The 24,138-nt window shown below is 43.1% G+C and overlaps 1 protein-coding gene and 1 long non-coding RNA gene across 51 annotated transcripts in view; one reads left to right on the forward strand and one right to left on the reverse strand.

Annotated features, from left to right (window-relative positions):
• The window catches only part of LOC145532070 (uncharacterized), a 79,969-nt gene that overhangs the window by 42,544 nt on the left and 13,287 nt on the right, over positions 1-24,138 (forward strand). The window lies entirely within an intron of this gene.
• The window catches only part of MRTFB (myocardin related transcription factor B), a 227,198-nt gene that overhangs the window by 15,178 nt on the left and 187,882 nt on the right, over positions 1-24,138 (reverse strand). For 16 of the 50 annotated variants that reach the window (XM_081556367.1, XM_081556377.1, XM_081556376.1 and 13 more), the window contains 6 exons: positions 16,974-17,108; positions 14,759-15,006; positions 9,521-9,653; positions 4,128-5,117; positions 2,589-2,726; positions 142-300 (listed from right to left, as the gene is read on the reverse strand). In XM_081556367.1, coding sequence (XP_081412493.1) covers positions 142-300; positions 2,589-2,726; positions 4,128-5,117; positions 9,521-9,653; positions 14,759-15,006; positions 16,974-17,108 — 1,803 coding nt within the window. Of the gene's footprint in view, positions 1-141; positions 301-2,584; positions 2,727-4,127; positions 5,118-9,520; positions 9,654-14,740; positions 15,007-16,973; positions 17,109-24,138 lie in introns of all 50 variants that reach the window. The other 34 variants (XM_081556386.1, XM_081556390.1, XM_081556387.1 and 31 more) reach the window with 8 other exon arrangements.

Below are 24,138 nucleotides of genomic sequence, written 5' to 3' on the forward strand. Positions count from 1 at the left end.
AAGTACACCCTGGGACTCTGGTCTCCCCCGTAACCCTGCCACCCCGTTAATGCCGACACTCAGCCGTACAGGCCTGAAGGCCTGGGCTCTGGATGAACCTGTGCCCTATGCGCACTGTCGCTGCCCAGGGGGCTGGGTTACCTTGTTGGGAGGGCTGGGGCCGTTCTGCAGGGAGGGCAGCGGGGTGCTTCGGGGCTGAAGGACACTGTTGTTTGTCTTGTTGATAAAGGGCTGCTGCACCGCTGGAGCAGGTGGTCTCTGATAGGGCAGAATTGTACTGGATGCCGAGGTGGTGAAAACCTGTCATGAATAAATATTTGTTCATCAGTTTGTCCTTTTGCTTTACCTAATAAAGAAAACCAGGTTTTAGAACAGGGCTTAGCAAATCTTTTCTGTGTAAGCCACAAAATGTATAGTGTAGGGTTTGGGGGGCTGTGTGGCCCCCATCATAACTGCTTTGCCCTAGCCTGCGGCCCAGACGCAGCCTGGACGAGACATGAACTGGGGAGGGGGCTCAGGACAGTGCGTCCACAGACAGGTGGGCTGGATGTGGCACGGGCCACAGTTCCTGAGCGTCTATGGTCCGTCTTGGACGGCAGTGCGTTGTGGTTATGATTTTCCTCATCTCCTCTCGTGGCTCTTTAGCTCATAACTGCCAGGCCCGCCTCTCTCTTCCAACCTCACTCCCAGGCACCACAGCCACACTTGTCACATTTACACACATACATTTGGGACATCTTGAATTTAATATGTTCCAAATTAAACCTTCCCCCTCTTCTCACTGCCCCCGGCCTCTGAGGGAAAGTAATTCCTGGTTTTGCCTTTGATTTTGACACTTAATGGAGGTAAATGGAGCCATCAGTCTGCTCTGCTTTCCGCCCTCAGCACTCACACATCTCAGACATGCCTCCTGGGCTGGGCCCTATGGTCTGCTGTCCTGATCCAGGTCCTCACTATCTATCACTAGAAAACTGCCTCTGTAGTCCAGCTGCGCCTCCCTGCCTGTCAACCCACCTTGACGACGGCAGTCTCAACACACCCACAAGTGTGCGATCGCGTCCCTCCTACACTCACTGGCTCTCCTGCCCTTGGGTAAAATCCTAATCTTTGGCTGGTGGGCCGCCCTTCTTACTACCAGGCCCCCTTTCCTTCCTAACTGAAAGGCCACACTCAGTTTTCCACGTTTCTTGAACATTTCTCCAAATCACTGCAAAGACCCATTTAAAGTCTGCCCCCTTCTGAGCAGCTCTCTTCTGCTCAGTTAGGCAGAGGTGAGAATTTCTTCCTGTGGAATTACAAAGTTTGTTAACTCATCAGGAGCCAAAGGTTTTAGGGCCTTTTGCAAATGTATGGCCATAATGTTATTTTGTAGCTGTATTTCACAGAACTGGTTTGCTGATAAATACACTTTATACTACTGGTATTCTGAGAGAGAGAAAAACTTATCCTCTGTATTTGTATTTCTTGGGGCTTCTCTAGTGGCTCAGACTGTAAAGAATCCACCTGTGTGAGTGTGTATCCTTCTAAACAGTACAGCTTTTCTGGGTGATGATGTCTATAGCTATACTTTCTTATTTATCTGTCTGTATACTGTTTTTCTCTCTCTTCCTTAAAATAAAACTTTAGTCTTACCATTTGAACATTTGCTAAGCTTCTCACTGCACTAAACTGTTATTTGGGCCCACTTCTAACTCCTTGCACTGCATTGCACTCCTCAGAGGATATTCCAAGAGAGCAGGTGTGTTAACATGATGGTCGCTGTCCCAAGAGGTCATTTCTGTCTGTTCCTCCAGTTGTCTTAGCCCAGAGAATCCACAGTGCTCTGGGCACATCACAGGTACACCTAATTATCTAGGTTCTTTTATGCTAAAGATTAAAACTCTGAGACTCACTGTTCTCAAGGTTTAAAATAGTAAGACCTATTTTTGAGGACTTAATATTTTTCTGGCAAGGAGATGTGCACATAGCTCCACCTGCTGGATAGGAGGGAGTCTGGGTGACACTTGGGGACTGTTCAGCAGAGCGCTTGGAGAAGTCCTGTAGAGGACCCTGAGGCCTAGACCAGCAGCATCACTTTAAAGATGGGGAAACCGATACTCAAGAGTCCTGCATGAGGCACAACACAGAGGAAGTGGTGAGCTAGAATGGCAGCCAGACCTAGGCCACCTGGCTCTTACTCTCTGAGAAGGCAGACTCTTAAAAATACATAAAGATCTTGCTCAAGATAAACATTTCAAAAAGAGTCTTTTTCATCTTCAAATATCTTTTCCCAGGACATTTCCCCCCCTACAAAATGATTATTTTGAAAAGAAACTTGAAAACCTTAGAAAATTCTATATATGAGGTGGAAAAAATAGTTTGGAAACTTTTCTTGGAAGAGGAGCTTAACTGCTAAGATGAGCTATCTTTCAGATGGCAGCCAAATGCCATCTGACCTGAGGCTCACCCTGTGGGAGATGCATCATAGAAAAGAACAAACAGGAGCTTCCCACGGAGGAGGCGCCTATAAAGATGCTCACTAAATGTTGAGCGGATGATAATATTTAATACAAATCGGCAACAGTCTGTCACTGTCAGCATTCACCAACCTTTCTGACTTGCTGAGGCTGACTGAGCACGTGTGGTGGGAAAGTGTCTTGTTTCTGAGGTGCAGCCTGGGCCAGGCCCGAGGACAAGGTGGAGGTTGCTATCTGAGGCTGCGTCTGGATTCCTGTTTGTGGTGGAGTCTAGGAGGAAAAAAAATCAACTGAATTGTCCAAATCAAGGTTAGAATGAGAGTTTAGATGTGGAATAACTGGTCATGTGGGGCTCACATCTGAAAAAAAAAAGGTAAAATGTTTATAGACCACCCTTCAATTCATTGGTACATAAATTTGAACCCTAACTTGAAAGTAGAGAGTTAAACACCAGACCAGTTCTTTTCATGCTCCTACTGTTTTGTAAGTGGCTAAGATTTTCATTTGAAAGTTTGTGGAAAGTCAAAAGAACTGACAGCAGTTCCACACATAATAGGTCAGGTATAGTAATTTTAGGAGCAGCAAGGAAATCTGTGAGGCCAGACTGTCCAAATTCCTACTTCTGAGCTGCAGTGTCTGTGCTCCCCAGGGAGACAGCCAGCCACGTGCTGGGCGCTCAGAGGCCCAGAATAAAACGCAGTTCCTGTTCCTTGAACATCACCTCTCATGGAAGATTTGGACAGGAAAACGAATGCTTAGAAAAGCTATATTATACAGCAGACTTTCAGTTTCACAGACACTCTAAAGATTAAACAGGGGAGCCAGAATTTCAGCACAGGCCCAGGGCCTTTGCGTAGTGCCTTCTCACCCTGGGGCGGGGGACAAGACTGCTCCTCTCTGGACGCTCAGGGTAGGGGGGGCAGGACTCCAGATGGCTTCTGTGGACTGCGGCCCACGTTTTGTTGAAAAAACCTTCCAAAGTCAAGTCGCACACAATGGCTTCAGGTAATGGCTGGCCTCAAAGGAAACTTCATGCTCACCAGTGTTTTATCCTCTGTCAATACCAGCCTCACTCCTGAGTCTGTGCTCACATTCTCCCTAGTTTCAGCATCTTCACCTTAGTGGTGCCTTTCAGGAACTACATTTAGGAGGCAGAGACAGGAGTGGACGTGAGAGTAGGAGCCCTGCAGTCAGAAGGCCTCGACTGCCAGCTCTGACCTTGGACAACTTATTCTACCTTTCAGGGCCTCGCTTTCCTTTCTAGAAGGGGGCTTTCTCACTTGGGTCTTCTAGGGAAACGGAGGATTAAATGAAGCATGCCAGCTAAAGTGTTACACTTGGTGCTGTGCCTAGAACACAAGAAGTACCCAGTGACAGTCACTGTCATCATTATGAGAATGCCATTGGTATTTAAACATGTCTCCACATGCGATACTGTGTTCATTAAAGGTGAAAGGCAGCAGGAAGGGAAAGAACCTCTGTCTGATTTTATTCTGGAAACAGTGCTAGCTGTCCACAACTGTGAACAACCCCCAACACATGCATGCGGTTCCTGCCACCTGGCAGCCTGACTGGGATGCATGTATGAAGCAGCTCGGGTCTGCGTTCACCATGAGCTGTTTCAGGTTCAGGCAGGCTGTAAGGCAAGGAGTTAGAAGACACACTTCACACCTGGAGTTGGAGGCTGCCTACGGGGAGCTGCACTGAGGTCACACCGGAGCCCTGGATGGACACGGGCAGCAGCAGCTGTGCAGTTTGCGTGGTCAGTAAAGCCTGCGGCTGAGCGACCCCAGCGGGCGGCTGGCCCTGGGAACTCACGTAAAACTGTGGGACGAGGCTTGGTGGCTCGGCTGGGGCCACAGGCACCTCTTGCTTGATCACTACGGCCTTTTTGGCAACAAGGGTCTGGCTGGCCGCCGGGCCGGGGCCGTCGGGGAGCGGGGCCTCGTCCTTGGTGGCGGAAGCGGTGGTGGCCCGCGTCTGGTCGGCCTTGGAGGCCGAAGGGGCCGGGGCGCTGGGTGGGGGCGGGGGCTCCAGGGGCCGCTGCTGCCCCCGCTTCTCCACCTCCAGCTGCATCTTTAGAACTTCCACGAGCTTCTGCTCTTGTTCCAGTTTCCGCTTCAGCTCCTCGATCTGCTTCTCCTTCTCCTGGAGCTTGCGGTCCTTCTCGGCTGCGTCCAGCTCCAGGGTGGACAGCGTGCTGCTGGTGGGGCTGAGGCTGTCCTCGGTGCTGGTCGCCCGCAGAGGCGACGAGCACAGGAACTGTGACGGGGACATCATGGTCATGATCTCGGTGAATGTGTCAGCCATGCTCGTGTCCTCGGCACTGAGGCTGGACTGTTCCGAAGGCGCGGGTGAGATGGGCAGCGGGGAGCTACCGCTGTCCACGTGGGCCGCGCTGTTGCTGCCGGCAGGGGGCAGCTCTGCTTTGAAAGTGGAGCCTGAGCTGGTCACAGAGTTCTGTAGTGTTGTCACTGGCAGGGCCACCGTGACTTCGGGGTTGCTGGGAACGACAGAGGGTGTGGACACGGCTGTGATGCCACCAGCAGCAGGGCCGCCGCTGTTTACTTCCTGGTAGGGTTTCAGGCGTTCAATGAGGTCCAGTTTGGTGCCTGACACGGGGAGACCCCTTAACTTCAGCTCTGTCTTCAGCTCCGATACCTGGAAGTACAAACCAATCAGATCGCTTTTTTGGTGTTACAACCTTCTGACAAATCTACAGCACACCTGTGTGCTGGAAAAGGTGCATCCATCTGTCAGACAGCTCTGTATGACTGCATGTAAGTGCGACATTTTTTTTTTTTTAAAGCACAAAAACACAGAATTATACACCTAAAGGACCTGAAGCGTGGCGGCTGCGACGGACCACGCAGAAGCGTGGACGAGAAGAGCTACCCCACAGTCGAGGCCGGGGGCGGCGGCCGAGAAGAGCTACCCTGGGCCAGAGGCTGCGGGCGGCGGCCGAGAGGAGCTAGCCCGTGCCCACGGCCGGGGGTGGCGGCTGAGAGGAGCTAGCCCGCACCCCGAGGCCGGGGGCAGCTGAGAGAAGTTACCCTAGGTCCAAGGAGCAGCGGCTGTGTGGGCACAGGAGGGCCGAGAAGAGGTACTCCACATTCAAGGTCAGGAGGGGCCGTCGTGAGTAGATACCCCTTGTTCAAGGTAAGGAGCAACGGCTGCACTTTGCTGGAGCAGCCGTGAAGAGATACCCCACGTCCAAGTTAAGAGAAACCCAAGTAAGACAATAGGTGTTGCGAGAGGGCATCAGAGGCCAGACACGCTGAAACTATAACTACAGAAAACTAGCTAATCTGATCACACGGACCACAGCCTTGTCTATCTCAATGAAACTAAGCCATGCCGTGTGGGGCCACCCAAGACAGATGGGTCATGGTGGAGAGGTCTGACAGAATGTGGTCCACTAGAGAAGGGAATGGCAAACCACTTCAGTATTCTTGCCTTGAGAACCCCATGAACAGTATGAAAAGGCAAAAAGATAGGACACTGAAAGATGAACTCCCCAGGTCAGTAGGTGCCCAATATGCTACTGGAGATCAGTGGAGAAATAACTCCAGAAAGAATGATGGGATGGAGCCAAAGCAAAAACAATACCCAGCTGTGGATGTGACTGGTGATAGAAGCAAAGTCCGATGCTGTAAAGAGCAATATTGTATAGGAACCTGGAATGTTAGGTCCATGAATCAAGGCAAATTGGAAGTGGTCAAACAGGAGATGGCAAGAGTGAACGTTGACATTCTAGGAATCAGCGAACTAAGATGGACTTGAATGGGTGAATTTAACTCAGATGACCATTATATCTACTACTGTGGGCAGGAATCCCTTAGAAGAAATGGAGTAGCCACCGTGGTCAACAAAAGAGTCCGAAATGCAGTACTTGGATGCAATCTCAAAAACGACAGAATGATCTCTGTTCGTTTCCAAGGCAAACCATTCAATATGATGGTAATCCAAGTCTATGCCCTGACCAGTAATGCTGAAGAAGCTGAAGTTGAACGGTTCTATGAAGACCTACAAGACCTTCTAAAACTAACACCCAAAAAAGATGTCCTTTTCATTATAGGGGACTGGAATGAAAAAGTAGGAAGTCAGGAAACACCTGGCATAACAGGCAAATTTGGCCTTGGAGTACAGAATGAAGCAGGGCAAAGGCTAATAGAGTTTTGCCAAGAGAACGCACTGGTCATAGCAAACACCCTCTTCCAACAACACAAGAGAAGACTCTACACATGGACATCACCAGATGGTCAACACCAAAATCAGACTGATTATATTCTTTGCAGCCAATGATGGATAAGCTCTATGCAGTCAGCAAAAACAAGACCGGGAGCAGACTGTGGCTCAGATCATGAACTGCTTATTGCCAATTTCAGACTTAAATTGAAGAAAGTAGGGAAAACCACTAGAGCATTCAGGTATGACCTAAATCAAATCCCTTATGATTATACAGTGGAAGTGACAAATAGATTTAAGGGACTAGATCTGTTAGAGTGCCTGATAAACTATGGACAGAGGTTCGTGACACTGTACAGGAGACAGGGATCAAGACCATCGCCATGGAAAAGAAATGCAAAAAAGCAAAATGGCTATCTGAGAAGGCCTTAGAAATAGCTGGAAAAAGAAGAGAAGCGAAAAGCAAAGGAGAAAAGGAAAGATATTCCCATCTGAATGCAGAGTTTCAAAGAATAGCAAGGAGAGATAAGAAAGCCTTCCTCAGCGATCAATGCAAAGAAATAGAGGAAAACAATAGAATGGGAAAGACTAGAGATCTCTTCAAGAAAATTAGAGATACCAAGGGAACATTTCATGCAAAGATGGGCTCAATACAGGACAGAAATGGTATGGACCTAACAGAAGCAGAAGATATTCAGAAGAGGTGGCAAGAATACACAGAAGAACTGTACAAAAAAGATCTTCACGACCCAGATAATCACGATGGTGTGATCACTCACCTAGAGCCAGACATCCTGGAATGTGAAGTCAAGTGGGCCTTAGAAAGCATCACTACGAACAAAGCAAGTGGAGGTGATGGAATCCCAGTTGAGCTATTTCAAATCCTCAAAGATGATGCTGTGAAAGTGTTGCCCTTGATATGCCAGCAAATCTGGAAAAGTCAGCAGTGGCCACAGGACTGGAAAAGGTCAGTTTTCATTCCAATCCCAAAGAAAGGCAATGCCAAAGAATGCTCAAACTACCCCACAATTGCACTCATCTCACATGCTAGTAAAGTAATGCTCAACATTCTCCAAGCCAGGCTTCAGCAATATGTGAACCGTGAACTTCCAGATGTTCAAGCTGGTTTTAGAAAAGGCAGAGGAACCAGAGATCAAATTGCCAACATCCGCTGGATCATCAAGAAAGCAAGAGAGTGCCAGAAAAACATCTGTTTCTGCTTTATTGACTATGCCAAAGCCTTTGACTGTGTGGATCACAATAAACTGTGGAAAATTCTGAAAGAGATGGGCATACCAGACCATCTGACCTGTCTCTTGAGAAACCTGTATGCAGGTCAGGAAGCAACAGTGAGAAATGGACATGGAACAACAGACTGGTTCCAAATAGGAAAAGGAGTACGTCAAGGCTGTATATTGTCACCCTGCTTATTTAACTTATATGCAGAGTACATCATGAGAAACGCTGGACTAGAAGAAACACAAGCTGGAATCAAGATTGCTGGGAGAAATATCAATAACCTCAGATATGCAGATGACATCACCCTTATGGCAGAAAGTGAAGAAGAACTAAAGAGCCTCTTGATGAAAGTGAAAGAGGAGAGTGAAAAAGTTGGCTTAAAGCTCAACGTTCAGAAAACTAAGATCATGGCATCTGGTCCCATCACTTCATGGGAAGTAGATGGGGAAACAGTGGAAACAGTGTCAGACTTTATTTTTGGGGGCTCCAAAATCACTGCAGATGGTGATTGCAGCCATGAAATTGAAAGACGCTTACTCCTTGGAAGGAAGGTTATGACCAACCTAGATAGCATATTAAAAAGCAGAGACATTACTTTGCCAACAAAGGTCCATCTAGTCAAGACTATGGGTTTTCCAGTGGTCATGTATGGAAGTGAGAGTTGGACTGTAAAGAAATCTGATAGTCAAAGAATTGATGCTTTTGAACTGTGGTGTTGGAGAAGACTCTTGAGAGTCTCTTGGACTGCAAGGAGATCCAACCAGTCCATCCTCAAGGAGATCAGTCCTGGGCGTTCATTGGAAGGACTGATGTTGAAGCTGAAACTCCAATACTTTGGCCACCTCATGTGAAGAGTTGACTCATTGGAAAAGACCCTAATGCTGGGAAGGACTGGGGGCAGGAGGAGAAGGGGACGACAGAGGATGAGATGGTTGGATGGCATCATCGACTCGATGGACATGGGTTTGGGTAAACTCTGAGAGTTGGTGATGGACAGGGAGGCCTGGCATGCTGCGGTTCATGGGGTTGCAAGGAGTCGGACACGACTGAGCGGCTGAACTGAACTGAACTGAAAGGACCTGAAAGGCCAGTGATAAAGCAAGAGTTATTAGAGGCTTATTCCTTTGCTTCATCAAAAGATTTACTACCAGAAATGATAACAGTTACATTTACTGGTAATTGCCATGTGCCAGACACTGCCGGAAGTGCTTTACTCTTTCAGTTAACCTTCACATGAGGTGGAGGTGGTATTATTCCTGTTTTACAGATGGGGAGAGAGGCTATGTTACTGGTCCAAACTATCACAGATAACAGAAGGCTGCGTAGGGGTGGGACCCAGTAAAGAGGGCCCTGGAGATCATGTTCTTAACTGTTACATCTTCCTTTTCTCCCAAACTTGGCAACAAGCAGGGAGGAAGGTGCTTGCTCATGGCATTTGCTCAATAAATGGAGATTTATTACTGGTCATTTTAAAGGAAACTTAATGGATGTAAAAAGAAAGTACTTCTATAATGGTTATCCTATTGTTGGTAAAGTTGAAGGTCTATTAGAAACTGCCTACATCTGCTGGACAGGTCTGGCATCGTTTACAGTTTTGTGGTTCTTATGAGTGAATAAACCCCACTTGCAATGATCACCTTTAGGTCATCCAAGCTCGATGGCAGAGGTCCTGGCTTTCTCACAGGAGCAGGTGTGTTCTGTCTTGGTGTGTTAGATGTGGTAGTGTTCAAAGCTGGATTCCCACTGTTGTTGTTCTTGTCATTGAGTGGCCTTCAAAAGAAAAAGAAAATTAGATTTTCTAATAAAATGATTTCTGGGGTTGACATTGCTCCCGTTAACAATCTGTGAACTTACAAAGAGAAAACTACCTGGTCATGGGCTGGCTGACTCAATATGGCAGAGATGTCAGTCAAATCAGACCCCAATCAAAATCCCTGCAGGTTTCATCTGTTTGCTTGCTTGCTTGGTAAAAATTTAGATGATTCAAAGCTTTATACGGAAATGCAAAGGACCAAAAACGGCCATGGCATCTTTAAAGAACAAAAGCAAAGCTGGAAGCATCATACCACCAGACAGCAAAATTTATTACAGAGCCAGTTATGAAGATGGTGCTGATGCAAGGACAGGACAACAAACGGGAAAGATCAGAGAATCCAGAAACAGACCCTGTGTATCAAGGACAAAGGTGATGTGGTGGTGTAGTGGGAAAGGGTGTTCCTTCCATCAATGGTAATGGGCCAAACTGGACAGTCAGTCACATGAGAAGAACAGGGCTCTTGATCAACCCCTACCCTCACACCATCCCAAAACCTAAATGTGAATTGGAAAACAAACTTTGAGAAGAAAACTTAGGATAATATCTTCATAGCTTTTGATAAGCAAAGATTTCTTAGGACACAATAAGCACTCAGATATCTTTCAGAGGGTTAAAAACCAAGCCCCAGGAGATGTTTGTAATAACATATTTCTGACCAACGCCTCATCTAGGATACACACAGAGGTCTTACAAATTATTTACAGTAAGAAAAAGAAAAACCTAATGGGAAAATCGTGAACAAACATATCACAAATGGTCACTAAATATATGAACGAATGCTTAACCTCATCAGGTATGAGGAAAATGAAAACCACAGCAAAGCAGCACTGCACAGCCAGCAGAGCTGCTGCTATAATGAGTAAGACTAACCCCACCAAGTACTTGGAACAACCACAACCTTCATACGCAACTGGTAGAAGCAGAGTTAGTACAACTGCTTTGGAGAACCATTTCATAGCATCTACTACTGAAGTCACTCAGTCATGTCTGACTCTTCGCGACGCCATGTACTGGAGCCCACCAGGCTCCTCCATCCATGGAATTTTCTAGGCAAGAGTACTGGAGTGGGTTGCCATTTCCTTCTCCAGGGGATCTTCCTGACCCAGGGATCGAACCCGGATCTCCCACATTGCAGGCATCTACTAAAGAAACACCAAACCCATCTGATCCAACAACTCCATCTCTAGATCAACACTTGACAAAGACACACATTATGTGAACCAAGAGATGCAGGTTAGAGGGTTTCCTATGGCATTATTCATCAGAGGCCCAGATGGAAGCAACCAACTGTCCCATCGAGAGGATGCTGGGTGGATGAACTATGAAATAAACAATAAAAATTAACGGCTGCCACTTGCACGAATAAATATATGACTCACAAACATCATGTTGAGCAGAACTAATCCATGGATTTAAATCAGGGTAGTCACTAAGGGGGACTGTGAGCCAAGAACAATGGAGCTGACAGTGTTCCTCTTCTTGATGTAGCAGTGCACTTACTTTGGCATCGGGTTTCATTTATAATTTATGCACTTCTCTAACTTATACTATATTTTTAAAAGCTTATTTAAAAAGTGTTGGTGAATCTGTTGTACTTTTGTACTAATTCCCCTAAACTTTTCATGTTGAAGCCAGGTCCTTCCAATGCCTTCTGGCTGTGATACGCTTGGCAACAATGGCATTTTCTTTTCTGGCTGGTTGATACTTATCAGAGAAAGGTGCATGTGGCCGTCAACACTGTACAACCAATTCCATTGCAGCCTAAGGTTTAACTGTCAGTATAAGCTTTGGTACTGAAGACTGGTACCAAAGAGATATTGAATTCCATGTCCTGAAACAGGGATCTGAGGTGACGGTGCCTCTGGGGTGAGGTCCATGGCTGGATGAACTTTCTCAAATGGGTTTTAAGAAGCCTGTGTTTGAAGCCAGTTCTGGCCTTGTCAACAGCTAACTCTTGACTTGCATCCGAGGCTTTTTAAACCTGCCTGAATTATGCTGAAATTAAGTACTTGAAGTATTTGAAATGAAGTATTTTGAAGTTTGGATGAAATGACAAATATTTAAAAATATATCACTATTCTTTCTAAAGAGTCAACTTTTAAAAAACATGTTTTCGAATTATGAAATCATTTTAATCATGGTTTCTCAGCCTTATGTTCATTACCGTCCCCTAGAAAAGCTCTTTAGATAATTTTTCTAATCACTCTCTCTGAAATTTTAATACCATAGATGTACTACATTCTTGTTCATGTACATAGGTCTGTGCTTTATTATATAAAAACTGTAAAACTGCCTCCAACTTTTGCTCCTTTGTGAATGATATGTTCTCCTTGAGGATGCATAATTTAAATTTTAAAAAATTAATTTATCTTTGGCTGCGCTGGGTCTTCATTGATGCACACGGGCTTCCTCTAGTTGAAAGTGGGAGCTACTTTCTAGTTGCAGAGTGGGGGCTTCTCACTGAGGTAGCTTTTCTTGTTGCAGAGCACAGGCTCTAAAGCAAGTGGTTGCACAGGCTAGTTGCCCCATGGCATGTGAGATCTCAGTTCCCAGACAGGGATCGAACCTGCGTCCCCTGCACTGGCAGATGGATTCTTAACCACTGGGGAAGTCCCCGTGGTTTAAATTATTTTATTCATGCTGAGATTCTATAATACTCATTACTATAATTAACAGTATAGTGTTTAATTCAAGTTTTAAAATAAAAATAAATTGGTTTATTTTTTTCCCAAATCAACAGAGGGGAAAGAGGGGGCGTGGATACCTGATGAATGCAATCACTGCATAGCTGAGCATCCTGAGGTCCAGACACCTGCTGGGACCCTTCCCTTCTGTCAGTACGTGGCCATGTGGGAACTAAAGCCCCATGTCTCCAGGCTCCTGCTCCTCCCAAGATACCAAAGGCTTTGTTGCCAGTAAAGTTCCACCACTGTGGGCACTACACAACTCCCACATTTGGTTTCTTATACTGAATTTTGGTAAAAGGAAACAATGTGTTTGAAAACAACATCTCCATTTTTAGGATCTGGAGATTAAACAAAACTGGTGTTCCATTTCTGTCTGGTGAAATACGACACAGAAATCACACCTCCTTCCTCCTCCGAGTTCTTGGATCTTTTTGGATGACGCTTTCTTGGGGCAGGTGGCTTGGTGACTTCAGTGGTGGGAGTGTTTGAGGAGAGGGGAACTAAAGCCTTCATGGAAAGACAAAGAACTGTCGAGTTTGGGTGCCCCCCGCCCCACGCCAGATGTTTTCTTCCCATCTGCAAAGCTGGCTCCACACAATTTCTTACATGACAGAAAGGATTATTTCATGGCTAGACACCACTTTTTATTGGATCTTCAGTTACCAGTTTCCTCATGAGGGCATGGGGTCAGTCCTATCGACCCCTCTGAGAGTCGCCGTGAGGAGGATGCTGCTGAGCACATGGTCAGGGCGCCGAGAGCACCCTTGCTGTCTTCTTCCCTCACTGGGGTCCCACGGCGGCAGGGTGGGGGCCGCCTCTCCGGTCCTGGATGAAGCTGTAAAGCAGCAGTGGTTTGTCTTTGATGCTCGTCCAGTTCTCTGGCCTTCCCTGGGTCCCTTCCAATGTCAACAGCTCTCTCGGGCCTGCCTGCTCTTAAAATAAAAACATGCTACAAACACTCTTTTCTTCCTTCATCTCTGTTGCCTTGATGTTTCAGATTTAAGCACTTCACAGGAAGGTCTGAATGACTAATAGGTCTAATCTTCCTCAAGATATTTGGGTCTTCAAAGAAAAAAGTGAATTGATAATTATTAGCATATGAGGAAATTATTTCTTACAGAGAAGCTTTTTAGTAAGCCTTAATCCTTTTCTACTCCTAGAAAATACAGGCTCTCCATGGAGGAAGGCTTACCCTACGTGTAGAAAACATAGGCTTCTACAGATCACGTGGTCATAAACTGAGTGGTTGGATCAGAGTATAATTTTTTCCTTGTCATGAGATTTTGGATCTTTTTCTAGAGTTTCTTTTCTCGAGTTGACTGTAAATAATTCCTTTTTCCTGAAAAGTGAATGAAATGAAGGACAGAGACTTTGCATTTTTATCTGTTCTCCAGAACAGTGTTCTGAGGATGTGTAACCAGTGATTTCCTCTAGTACATAATCAAAATTAGCTGTGGGTATCCTGCTATGAGAGTTCAGTTTCAGAAATCATCAGAACTCACTCCCTCTGTCCTTCCTGCTTGGGCTCAAACTTTGGACACATGTTCCTTCTTCATAGTTGGTCATTGAGACCTTTTATCATCTTTTGGGACTCCTGCCACCTGCTCCTTCCTTCCCATTCTCAGTGTCCCTTCATATTCTTGTACCTGCTTTATTGCCAAGCTTCTAACTGGCTTTCCTACTTCCAGACTGCCCTCCAACACTGGCGTCAGACTGTTCCTTCTTGCATTCTGATTTTACCTTGTCACCATGGTCCTCTGAAACATCCACCATATCAAGATTAAAGTCTTCCCAACTTCACGTTTCTCCAGACATTGGCTCTGCTCCAATCTGTCTTCTGCTTTAAAAATTAGTCATATTCTTTACTCAGGTCATTTTTCTCACCATGCAATGTAAACAGGCATTGTCTGCTCTAACTTCCTCTGTATTTGCACTCAGATCATTCCTCTTGGCTTGGAAGGGTCCTTCCCAAGTTTCCAGCCCTTTCCCTCCTGCCTTTTCCGTAAAACTTTCCTTGACCATTCCAGCATTTATGCTCAACTGTCTTTTTTTTTTAATTTAAAGTGCTTATACCAGGATTACACTTCCTTTATTTTTCTCATAGCATCTAATATTATTCAAGGAAATAAACAGGCAAATCTTTCCTGGATGAGTAACTGAAAAGATGTTTCTAACTTGAAACGTTCAGAACCTGTTATGGAGGACAAAAAGTGAACTGGAATGCAGACTTTTCTCACTATGTGGACTTCCGACACTATGAGCTTTGATAACAACAGCATGAAAGTGATTGCTGAGTACAGATAAATCCCAGCACCCAGCCTTCCGACACTAGGGCTGCTCATAACCCACAGTACCCGTGTGCGGAGCCGTACTTGAGCGGCGCGGGCAGGATGGTTTGGTAGTTGTAGTGCTGCTGCTGCTGGCTCAGGATCTGCAGCTGCAGGAAGAGCTGCTGCTGCTGGAGCAGCCGGGCGTAGTTGGAGTCCATCTGCGGCTCATTCCTCTCTCCCTTCTGATCTGGCGGAATGTACTGGTGGTACTTCAGCTTCTTCACCCGGGGCTTGGGGTCTTTGCACTTTTTGCTACGGTGTTTGTCGTTCGGATTCTTGGGATGGCTTTGCTATTTTCGAGAAAAAGACAGAACATTTTAAGAGAAAGCAAGTCTATTCTACTGTGTGCATATCTGATTTGTAAAGAAAAAGTAACGCACCTTGGAAATTGGGATCGCCTCTCTGGAAAGCAATACACTAAACACATTTCAGGAGCTGTGAGAACATTCATGTGCTCCCTGTGACCAAAAATCTTGCTCCTAAGAACTTACTTCTCCTGCTGCATTGTTCCCTTAGACTAAGGGCAAGATGCTCAGTTCTGCATCATCTATGCAAGTTCAACAAATATTTAATTTGGGTCCTGTGTAGACACTGCCTGGAGCTTACAAATTACTATCTCCTTGTGAAAAACAGGCTTCACACTAAACATACAATAGGGAAATGATTAAGTGTATTTCACTTAATCACAAATATAACTTAAATCTTTTATATTCTGCAAATATTTTATGATCATTAAAATCTACGGTGACTATATAAAAGCAGAAAAGTGCTTCTAATTGAGAATAAAGCAGAATATAAAGCATGAATTTCTATGGCAAATACACACAAAAAATGCTGAGTGATGTGAACATGAATTTAAAACATTTTTTCCAAAATATTACATTTTTATTTTGAAAAATGGGGTGTGAGACCCTGTCTTATGGTTAAGAATCAGATGTCTCTTCTGGGTTTTCATCTCCTTCATTTATAAGTTATCAGATCAGTTTCTACTTTTTAATATTCATATTGTAAGATAAATTCATCTTTTTAAAAAATGGTCCACAACAAAACAAAAACAACACAAAACAACAAGGTATAGGAAACTGTTTCTAAGATGCTTTAGGTACAAAAACACGCTGGGGGTTGTGGGACAAGGATGGAAGAGCTGATTTTACTGGCACAGTTGCACAGACACTCTTTGGAATTTCCGGCTCCAATACTAAATGATGGAATAGGGTGAAATATACTGATCTGTGTGCCCTGAAGGCACGGACACCTGGCCACACTGATAAACCAGCCTGGAGTAGCAAGAGCCTTCTCTCCAGGAAGGTCAAGGACAAACGCAGGTCGTGGGGACAGAGGGGAGTGAGGAACACGCTCAGGCTAACTGCCTCCAAGGAGGAGCACCTCAGCTAAATGAGAAGGAAGGACAAAGGCCAGACAGGGATTCAGAGACAGGGTCCTGACCTTGTTACAGCCTCTCTTCTTTGGGCCTGAGTATCCTCACCTGAAAGGTGCCGAGAGGCTTACCTAGCTCTCTGAGGTCCTTTTTTAGTTCTAAAACTTTGTGATCTGTGTTCTGCTCGTTTTGGCAAAAGCCACATCTGAAATGATTAAACTATTCCTCAGGTTACAACTCCCCCTCCTTTATTTAGCAGTTCTAAATCCACATTAGAAAACTATTTTGACCAAGTAAAATGCAGGGAACAGTGCCATAAATCTGCAGCTTCTCTGAAGAACAAACCAAGCTGTATCAGGCCAAATCTACTAACAACAACAACAAAAAACATATTTTCTTCTTGAAAACCTTTAACCTGTCACATAATATATCTGCAATACTGCTGAATTTGACCTTGTGTATAAAAGTCTGAAATCACATTACCATTACAGACATCTGTGTGTGAGATTCATGAATCCCAAGTGCTAAAGTCTCTCTCTTTCTTCCCCATGAGGTTCGTCTTACTGGCCTGGGTGGAAGCTGAATTGGGAACTGCTGATAAAATGATTTCTAGACTCTTTCTGCACTGCTGCAGTCGTTTTGTACAGACTGAATTTTGTGCTGTTCTTCTGTGACCGTTAAACGAGAGGTCATTTGTTGAAGGTGGTGGTTTCAGTTATGAAGGCTGGGGTGAGCAAGTCCTTTTGAGGTTTTGTTTTCAAGGCTTGACTAAAAGGCAGGCTGGGCAATGTGGACACAGCCTCTGTCCTCTGTGCTCAGGACTAGAGACCACAGTTGAAGATGAAGTCGCTGAGGGTTGCACGCATACAGGGTACCTACCTTCACCAGTGCCGGCCCGGGCTTCACTGAGGACGTGGTGCTTGGCGGGAGGACAGGTGCTGTGGACCGTGGCGGGGGCTGATCCGCAGTAGGAGTTTTCAAGAATTCAGGAACTGCTGGGGACACTGGAGTAAACTGGAGGAAAAGGCAGAAAGGAGACAAGTCTATGAAATCATTAACAGTGAAAACAGAAAAGCTAGAAAAGAAACAGAAGAAAAATATAGTATTATGTCTGAGACCTAGATGGTGGAATAACTTGCTTTACGTCCATTGAGCCAATGATTTAGTCTTTGCCCTGATAGCAACGAAAAGCTAAAGCTAAATAAGGCTGGATTCACAAAACTCTAGTGTTTTCTCAGAACCGCCCTTTTTTGGCAGAAGGAAAGTCCAAGACTCATAAAAATGATCAAAACAGGACACGGTACTCAAAAAGTTTTCTTCCCCTATAGGTCACACTAATCTGGGCTAATTCAGACGTGATGCTTAGTCGTCGTTACTGGCCCATGAATCCCCTCGACCTCACCCCAGGTCCATGGTCAGGCAGCCTCTGGTAAGAAAGCTTCCGTTTCCTGTAGGCCAGATCCATGCACATGTCCTTAAAGGTGCTCGACAGCTTCTGTTCCCGTTTCCAAACCTGATTAGAGCTCTTGTTAACCACCGCCTCCCAGTTCTTGCAACAGAAGAAAATCTGAAGAATATATTCTAATAGGACTGACCTGTGCATTGACAGTCCCCTCACACTTACAGCAAGAAGTGAATTTGTTGCCTAGGCCAAATTCAGCAATTACTGAATCTCAATTTGGGGTCATATATTAATAAAGGAAGCATCAACAACAGCCCCCCAAAACTATTCCCACTAGCAATCTTCTGTAAGTACAGTGTAAGTATTCATTTACTGGGAAGAGAGAGTACTGTTATAATAAATCAGTTAAATGTTGCATATTGATTACTACATGGACCTTGCCTTATCTTAAGAGAAAATGTCTTTATCATTTCTATTTCTCTGAACAACTCTCAAATTCATTACAACAATCAAAATCAGCTCTCTTGTTGAAGTATCTGGGTTTAAAAATAGCAAACTGTATTTTCCCTCCTTAAAATAAATGACCTGAAAACTCAGAGGGCTATTAGCTGCAAGAAATATGAAGCTTGGCACATACTGTCTCATCTGGTCTGAAGTTGCTCAGTCATGTCTGACTCTTTGCAATCCCATGGACTATGTAGCCCGCTAGGCTCTTCTGTCCATGGAATTCTCTAGGCAGGAATACTGGAGTGGGTTGCCATTCTCTTCTTCAGAGGATCTTCCCAACCCAGGGATCACACCGAAGTCTCCTGCGTCTCCTGCATTGCAGGCAGATTCTTTACTATCTGGCACATACTAGTTACTCAATAAATATTTGTTTAATGGGTGAATGGAAATTCCTGGTGGCGTTACTCATGCTGGGTCACTCCAGGCCTGATGAAACTGGGAGATGTGGGTGGGTGCAGTCAGCTGTCCATGCCCATGTCACTTCTCTCCCTGAACTGTGTTTTCACTTTGTCATTGATTTACGTTTTTAAGTAACTATTAGTTAACAGTAAGTGTTGATGAAACAAAAGACATGACTTTTAAAAGGTGGGCACACTCAATTTCATTTTCAAACAGAAATGAAGGGACTCCTCCATGAGTCTTGACACCTATGTTCCAGGGTGACTTCTGTCCCCAAGGAGCCCTGAGATGGCTGGCTCCTCAGTGAACCTCTGACGTGCAGTGAATGATGATGACCTGCTGATCCCTGCTTTAAGGGATGTGGCTTTATGTCACCTATTTCTCTTTCATGTACTTTTTTTGTTTTTTTGTTTTTAAATGTGAATACTTATCTTTGGGTCAGTTTTCACACAGGGGAAGAACATTCTTTGGCTATTAAATAACTGGCATATGAAGCAGAACCAGATATTTGAATTTTGAAATATATATATGTATTTCCTTGCAGATAAATTCTACTAACCTAGCACACTATTTTACCAGTCTAGCCCCATTGACTGATATGATAGTAATGACTTAGTAGAGAGCAGTCTTAATAAATGTGGTATCAACTGTTAATATTTATGAAAATGTATGGCCTCTATTTCTATACCTTGTCTGACTGACTTCTGCCTTAATGCTCCCATCTTTTAGCTTTGTTTGACTCTGCTACCTAGAAAACCAGACTCCCGCATAACTCAACTGAGATAAACTGATTGTTAATTTTACCTAATGGGAAGATAAATTCTGGTTAAAAAGGGAGAAATATCTAAATGCTTCTTTACATATTGCTGGTCTTTTTTATGTGCCTTAGAAAGGAAACCTCCATCCCCCTACTCTCCCATCTTCCATCATATATCTAGATGTTGGAATTCCAGTGGCTAGAATTACCCCGAAAGTCTCAATATTATTATTTTTGAAATGAAAGTATTCCAAAAAGAATATCCAAGGCATAGAGGATATGCACTTATTTTGTTCCACAGTAAATTGAGCAATATGTTAAAATCTTAATGCTTCACTGACATCAAGATCTAAATTTACCTTATGGACTATTAAAAATTTAATCTCAAAATGACCGAGAATCTTTTCTCCAAAAAAAACAAAAAAGTTGCAAACTTTGTTTTACTGGATCTGATACACTGTTCTCTTCACAACTTGTGGTCTCATGACAATGGTTGTCATTTTAACATGAAATATCAGGAAAATATTATTTTTTAATGATGGATATTTACAATTTACATAAAACTCAACAGAAAGCACTTCAAATATTAAAGACTGGAGAAGGAAATGGCAACCCACTCCAGTATTCTTGCCTGGAAAATCTCATGGATGGAGAAGCCTGGTAGGCTACAGTCCACGGGGTCGCAAAGAGTAGGACACGACTGAGTGACTTCACTTTCTTTCTCATATTAGAAATCACTATAGAAAAGTTTGCTACAAAAGAAAAAAGTAAGTTCAGAGCCAGTGTTTAAGCTGATTAGAGTTTTATAATGTTTCAGGTATCTGCACTGGCTTCTTCTGAAAAGACGATACACTTGCCAAAGACCAATCATTCATCTCTGTAAGTTCCTTTTTCATTAGAATTTCTTTATACAATCTGGAGGGATAGAAACTAGATATTTAAAAACAAAAGTGTTTTGTACTGTAGACTTTAAATCTACAATAAATGTGTTTTCAACTTAGGATGCAGCAGAGATCTTAAGATGGCAATATGCAAATAAGAAATTCAAGATGCAATTATTCTTTAAATATTTACATATTCTAAGCCTCAGATAAAATGAGTCAAATACAAATAAAAAATATATGCTTTGTATATTTAGCAGATGGATAGTTTATGTAAAATTCCAGCTTTGTTAAAACATATCACCTAACACTGACCCCTTGTTTCTGTATTACATAGTTGTAAGTTTAAGCATGTCATTTATAGAATAAATAACTGAACATTAAAATCCACTGGCATGGTAGCTAGAGGACATTCGGTTGGTACTTGAATACCTGATAGTAGTGAGGACTGATATGCGTCACTCATTTAAAAAAAATCTATTATTTTTAAAAATGGTGGTAAAATATATGTAAGATAAAATTTACCAATTAAACCATTTCAAAGTGTGTAACTGTATATCATTAAATACATCCACACTGTTCTGCAACCATCACTACTATTCATTTTCAGAACTTTTTCATCATCCCTAACTGGAACTCTGTGCTCATTAAACAACAATATTCCATTCTCCCCTCTCCCCAGCAACCACCATCTACTTTCTATATGTATAAATTTAACTACATTTAGAGTGGAATCATACATTTTTCTTTTCGTGGCTGGCTTATTTCACTTAGTATAGTGTCCTGAAGGTTAATCCATTTTGTAGCTTGTGTCAGAATTTCCTTCTTCTTTTTTTAAAATTTATTTATTTATTTTAATTGGAGGCTAATTACTTTACAATATTGTAGTGGTTCTTGCCATACATTGACATGAATCAGCCATGGAGAATTTCCTTCTTTTCAAGGCTGAGTAATACTCCACTGTATGTATACCACATTTTGTTTATCCATTCGTTGATGGACACATGGGTTACTTTCAATGCTGCTAGAAGCATGGGTGTACAAACTGACGTTCAAATCACTGCTTTAGCTCTTTTGGCCATGTACCCATAAATGAAATTGCTGATAAGGTAATTCTATTTTTAACTTTTTGAGGAACTGCCATAACATTTTCTATAGCAATTTGCACCATTTATTTCACAATTCCACCAATAGCAAACAAGGATTCTAATTTTTCCACACCCTTGCTGACAACTTGTTAATTTCTGTTCGTTTTGATATTTGCTATTCTAATGGTATGAGGTGATATCTCATTGTGGTTTTGATTTGCATCTCTAGCGATTAGTGTTGTTGAGCATCATTTCATTTGTTTGTTAGTCTTTATATAGCCTCTTTGAAGAAATGTTTATGCAAGTCCTTTGCCCATTTAAAAATCAGGTTTTTTTTCCTGTTATTTGTGAGAGTTCTTTATATATTCTGAATATTAGCCCCTTAATGGATACATGATTTGCAGATTTTTTTCCTCCCATGCTGTGGGTTGCTTTTCACTCTGTTGATAGTGTGCTTTGATGCAGGTTTTAATTTTGATGAAGCCTAATTATCTATTTTTTCTTTTGTTTCCTGGTGTCATATCTAAGAAATCATTGCCAAATTCAGTGTCATGAGGCTTTCCCCTATTTTTTTTTTCCCCTCAGAGTTTTTAACAGTTCTAGCTCTTATGTTCAGGTCTTTGATCATTTTGAGTTAATCTTTACATATGATGTTAGGTAAGGATCCAACTTCATTCTTTTGCATGTGGACATCCAGTTTTCTTAACACTGTTGGTTGAAAAGACTGTCCTGTTTCCTTGAGACTGAGTGACCTTGGCAGTTTGTCTTAAAATCATTTGACCATATATGTGAAGACTTATTTCTGGGTTTTCGATTCTGTTCCATTGGTCAATGTGTCTCTTTATGCCTAAACCACACTGTTTTCTGATTGGGATTTTGATAGGAAGTGTACTGAATCCATAGATTACTTTTCGGTAGTATTGACATCAGCACAATGTTAAATTTTCTAATCCATGAGCATGTCTTTACACTTGTGTGTTTGGTTGACTTTTTGGAGTGATTCCTTTCTCATTTCCTATAGATATACATCCTATAGATATTTTCTTTGTTGTTACCATGTGAATTATACATAACATCCTAAAGCTATGACATCTAACTTATATTGATACCAATTTCAGTTATATACAAGAACTACTTTTATAGCCACATCCCCGCACTTTATATTATTGTCACAAATTACATCATTATATATTATGTAGCCATTAACAGATTTATAATTTTTTGTGCATCTGTTGTTTAAATTGCTTAAATCCCATAGAAAATAAAAAGTGGAGTTATATACAGAAATTATAGTAATACCATTCCTTATATTTGTCCATGTATTTACTTTTTACCAGAGAACTTCATGTCTCTGAATGACTTTGAGTTAACTGTCTAGCATCTGTTCATTTCAACTTAAGGACTCTCGAGCATTTCTTATAGGACAAGTCTAATGATAATGAACTCCTTTGATATTTGTCTGGCTTTGTTGTTTTAATTTCTCACTCAGTTATGAAGGACAGTTTGGCTGATACAGAGTTCTTGGTTGACAAATTTTGTTTCAGCACTTAAATATATCATCCAAATATGTCTTCTGGCCTGCAGTGTTCTTCTGAGAAATCCACTTATATTTTTATTGGGGAATTTCCTCTTATATGTGATAAGTGACTTTTCTTGCTGCTTTCAAGATTCTGCCTTTGACTTTTGATAGGTTGATTATATAATGTGCCTCAGTATGAATCTCTTTGGGTTTATTCTCTTTGGAGTTCATTGAGCTTCTTGGGTTCGTATGTTCATTTCTTGCCTCAAATTTGCAAAGTTTTGGGCCATCATTTCTTAAGTTAATTTCTCTGCCCCTTTTCTCTTCTGGGACTCCCATAATGCCCCAACTGACCAGCTTGATGGTATCTCACATGTCCCTTTGGCTCTGTCTACTTTTTCATTCTCTTCATCCTTAGACTCCATAACTTCAAATGATCTGTCTTCAAGTTTGCTGTCTGAGCCTGCTGTTGACACCCTCTGATGGACTTTTCAGCTCCATGATTTTTTAAAAACAATTTTTGTTGATATTCTCATTTTGTTCATATACTGTTTCCCTGATTTCTTTCAGTTCATTGCTTGTGTTTTCCTTTAGCTTTTTGAGCATGTTTAAGACAGTTATTTAAAGTCTTTGTTTAGGAAGTCTGACATGTTTCTTCAGGGATAGTTTCTAGAGATTATTTTGTTGCTTTGAATGGGCTGTTTCCCTGTTGCTTTGTATGCCTGTTTTTTTCTTTTGGTTGTATCTTTGGTTTAAAATTGGGCATGCGAAAAAACATCCACCTCTCCTAGTCTTTGCAGACTGTTGTTGAAGACCTTCACTAATTTTACGGGCCTGGCATGTCTTCATTTCTCAGAGTCTCATCCTGACTTCTCTGGGCATTAAGAGTTCTATTGTATTCCCTTGGTTGGGAAGATCCCCTGGAGAAGGAAATGGCAACTCACTCCAGTATTTTTGCCTGGGAAATTACAAGGACAGAGGAGCCTAGTGGGCTACCATCCACGGGGTCACAAAGAGCCTGGCAAGACTGAGCACCCAACACTTTCGTTGTGTTCTTTGATCTGTAATCTGTTGCCCTCAGGTGTCTGTGGGTCTGCGGTTACTCTACAGTTTTCACATGATAATGGCTCCTGCCACTACCTTCTATAGCTTCTGCTAGCCTGAGATCCAAATTGTGCACTTTGCCCAGTCTGAGTCAAACAAATCAGAAACTAGTCCCTCAACTAGCCCACAACAGGCCAGAATACTGCAAACAAGTTCTGCTCTACTCCTTCCATCCTGAGGGAGGGAACTGGGTATTGGGCCACTTCCTTTGTGCCATGCTAAGAGTGGGAAAAGACCCTAATGCTAGGAAGGATTGGGGGCAGGAGGAGAAGGGGACGACAGAGGATGAGATGGCTGGATGGCATCACCGACTCGATGGACACGGGTTTGGGTGGACTCAGGGAGTTAGTGATGGACAGGGAGGCCTGGCGTGCTGTGGTTCATGGG

Source organism: Giraffa tippelskirchi, chromosome 13 (assembly GCF_054371585.1).
Source record: "Giraffa tippelskirchi isolate mGirTip1 chromosome 13, T2T-mGirTip1v1.2.pri, whole genome shotgun sequence".
NCBI lineage: Eukaryota > Metazoa > Chordata > Mammalia > Artiodactyla > Giraffidae > Giraffa > Giraffa tippelskirchi.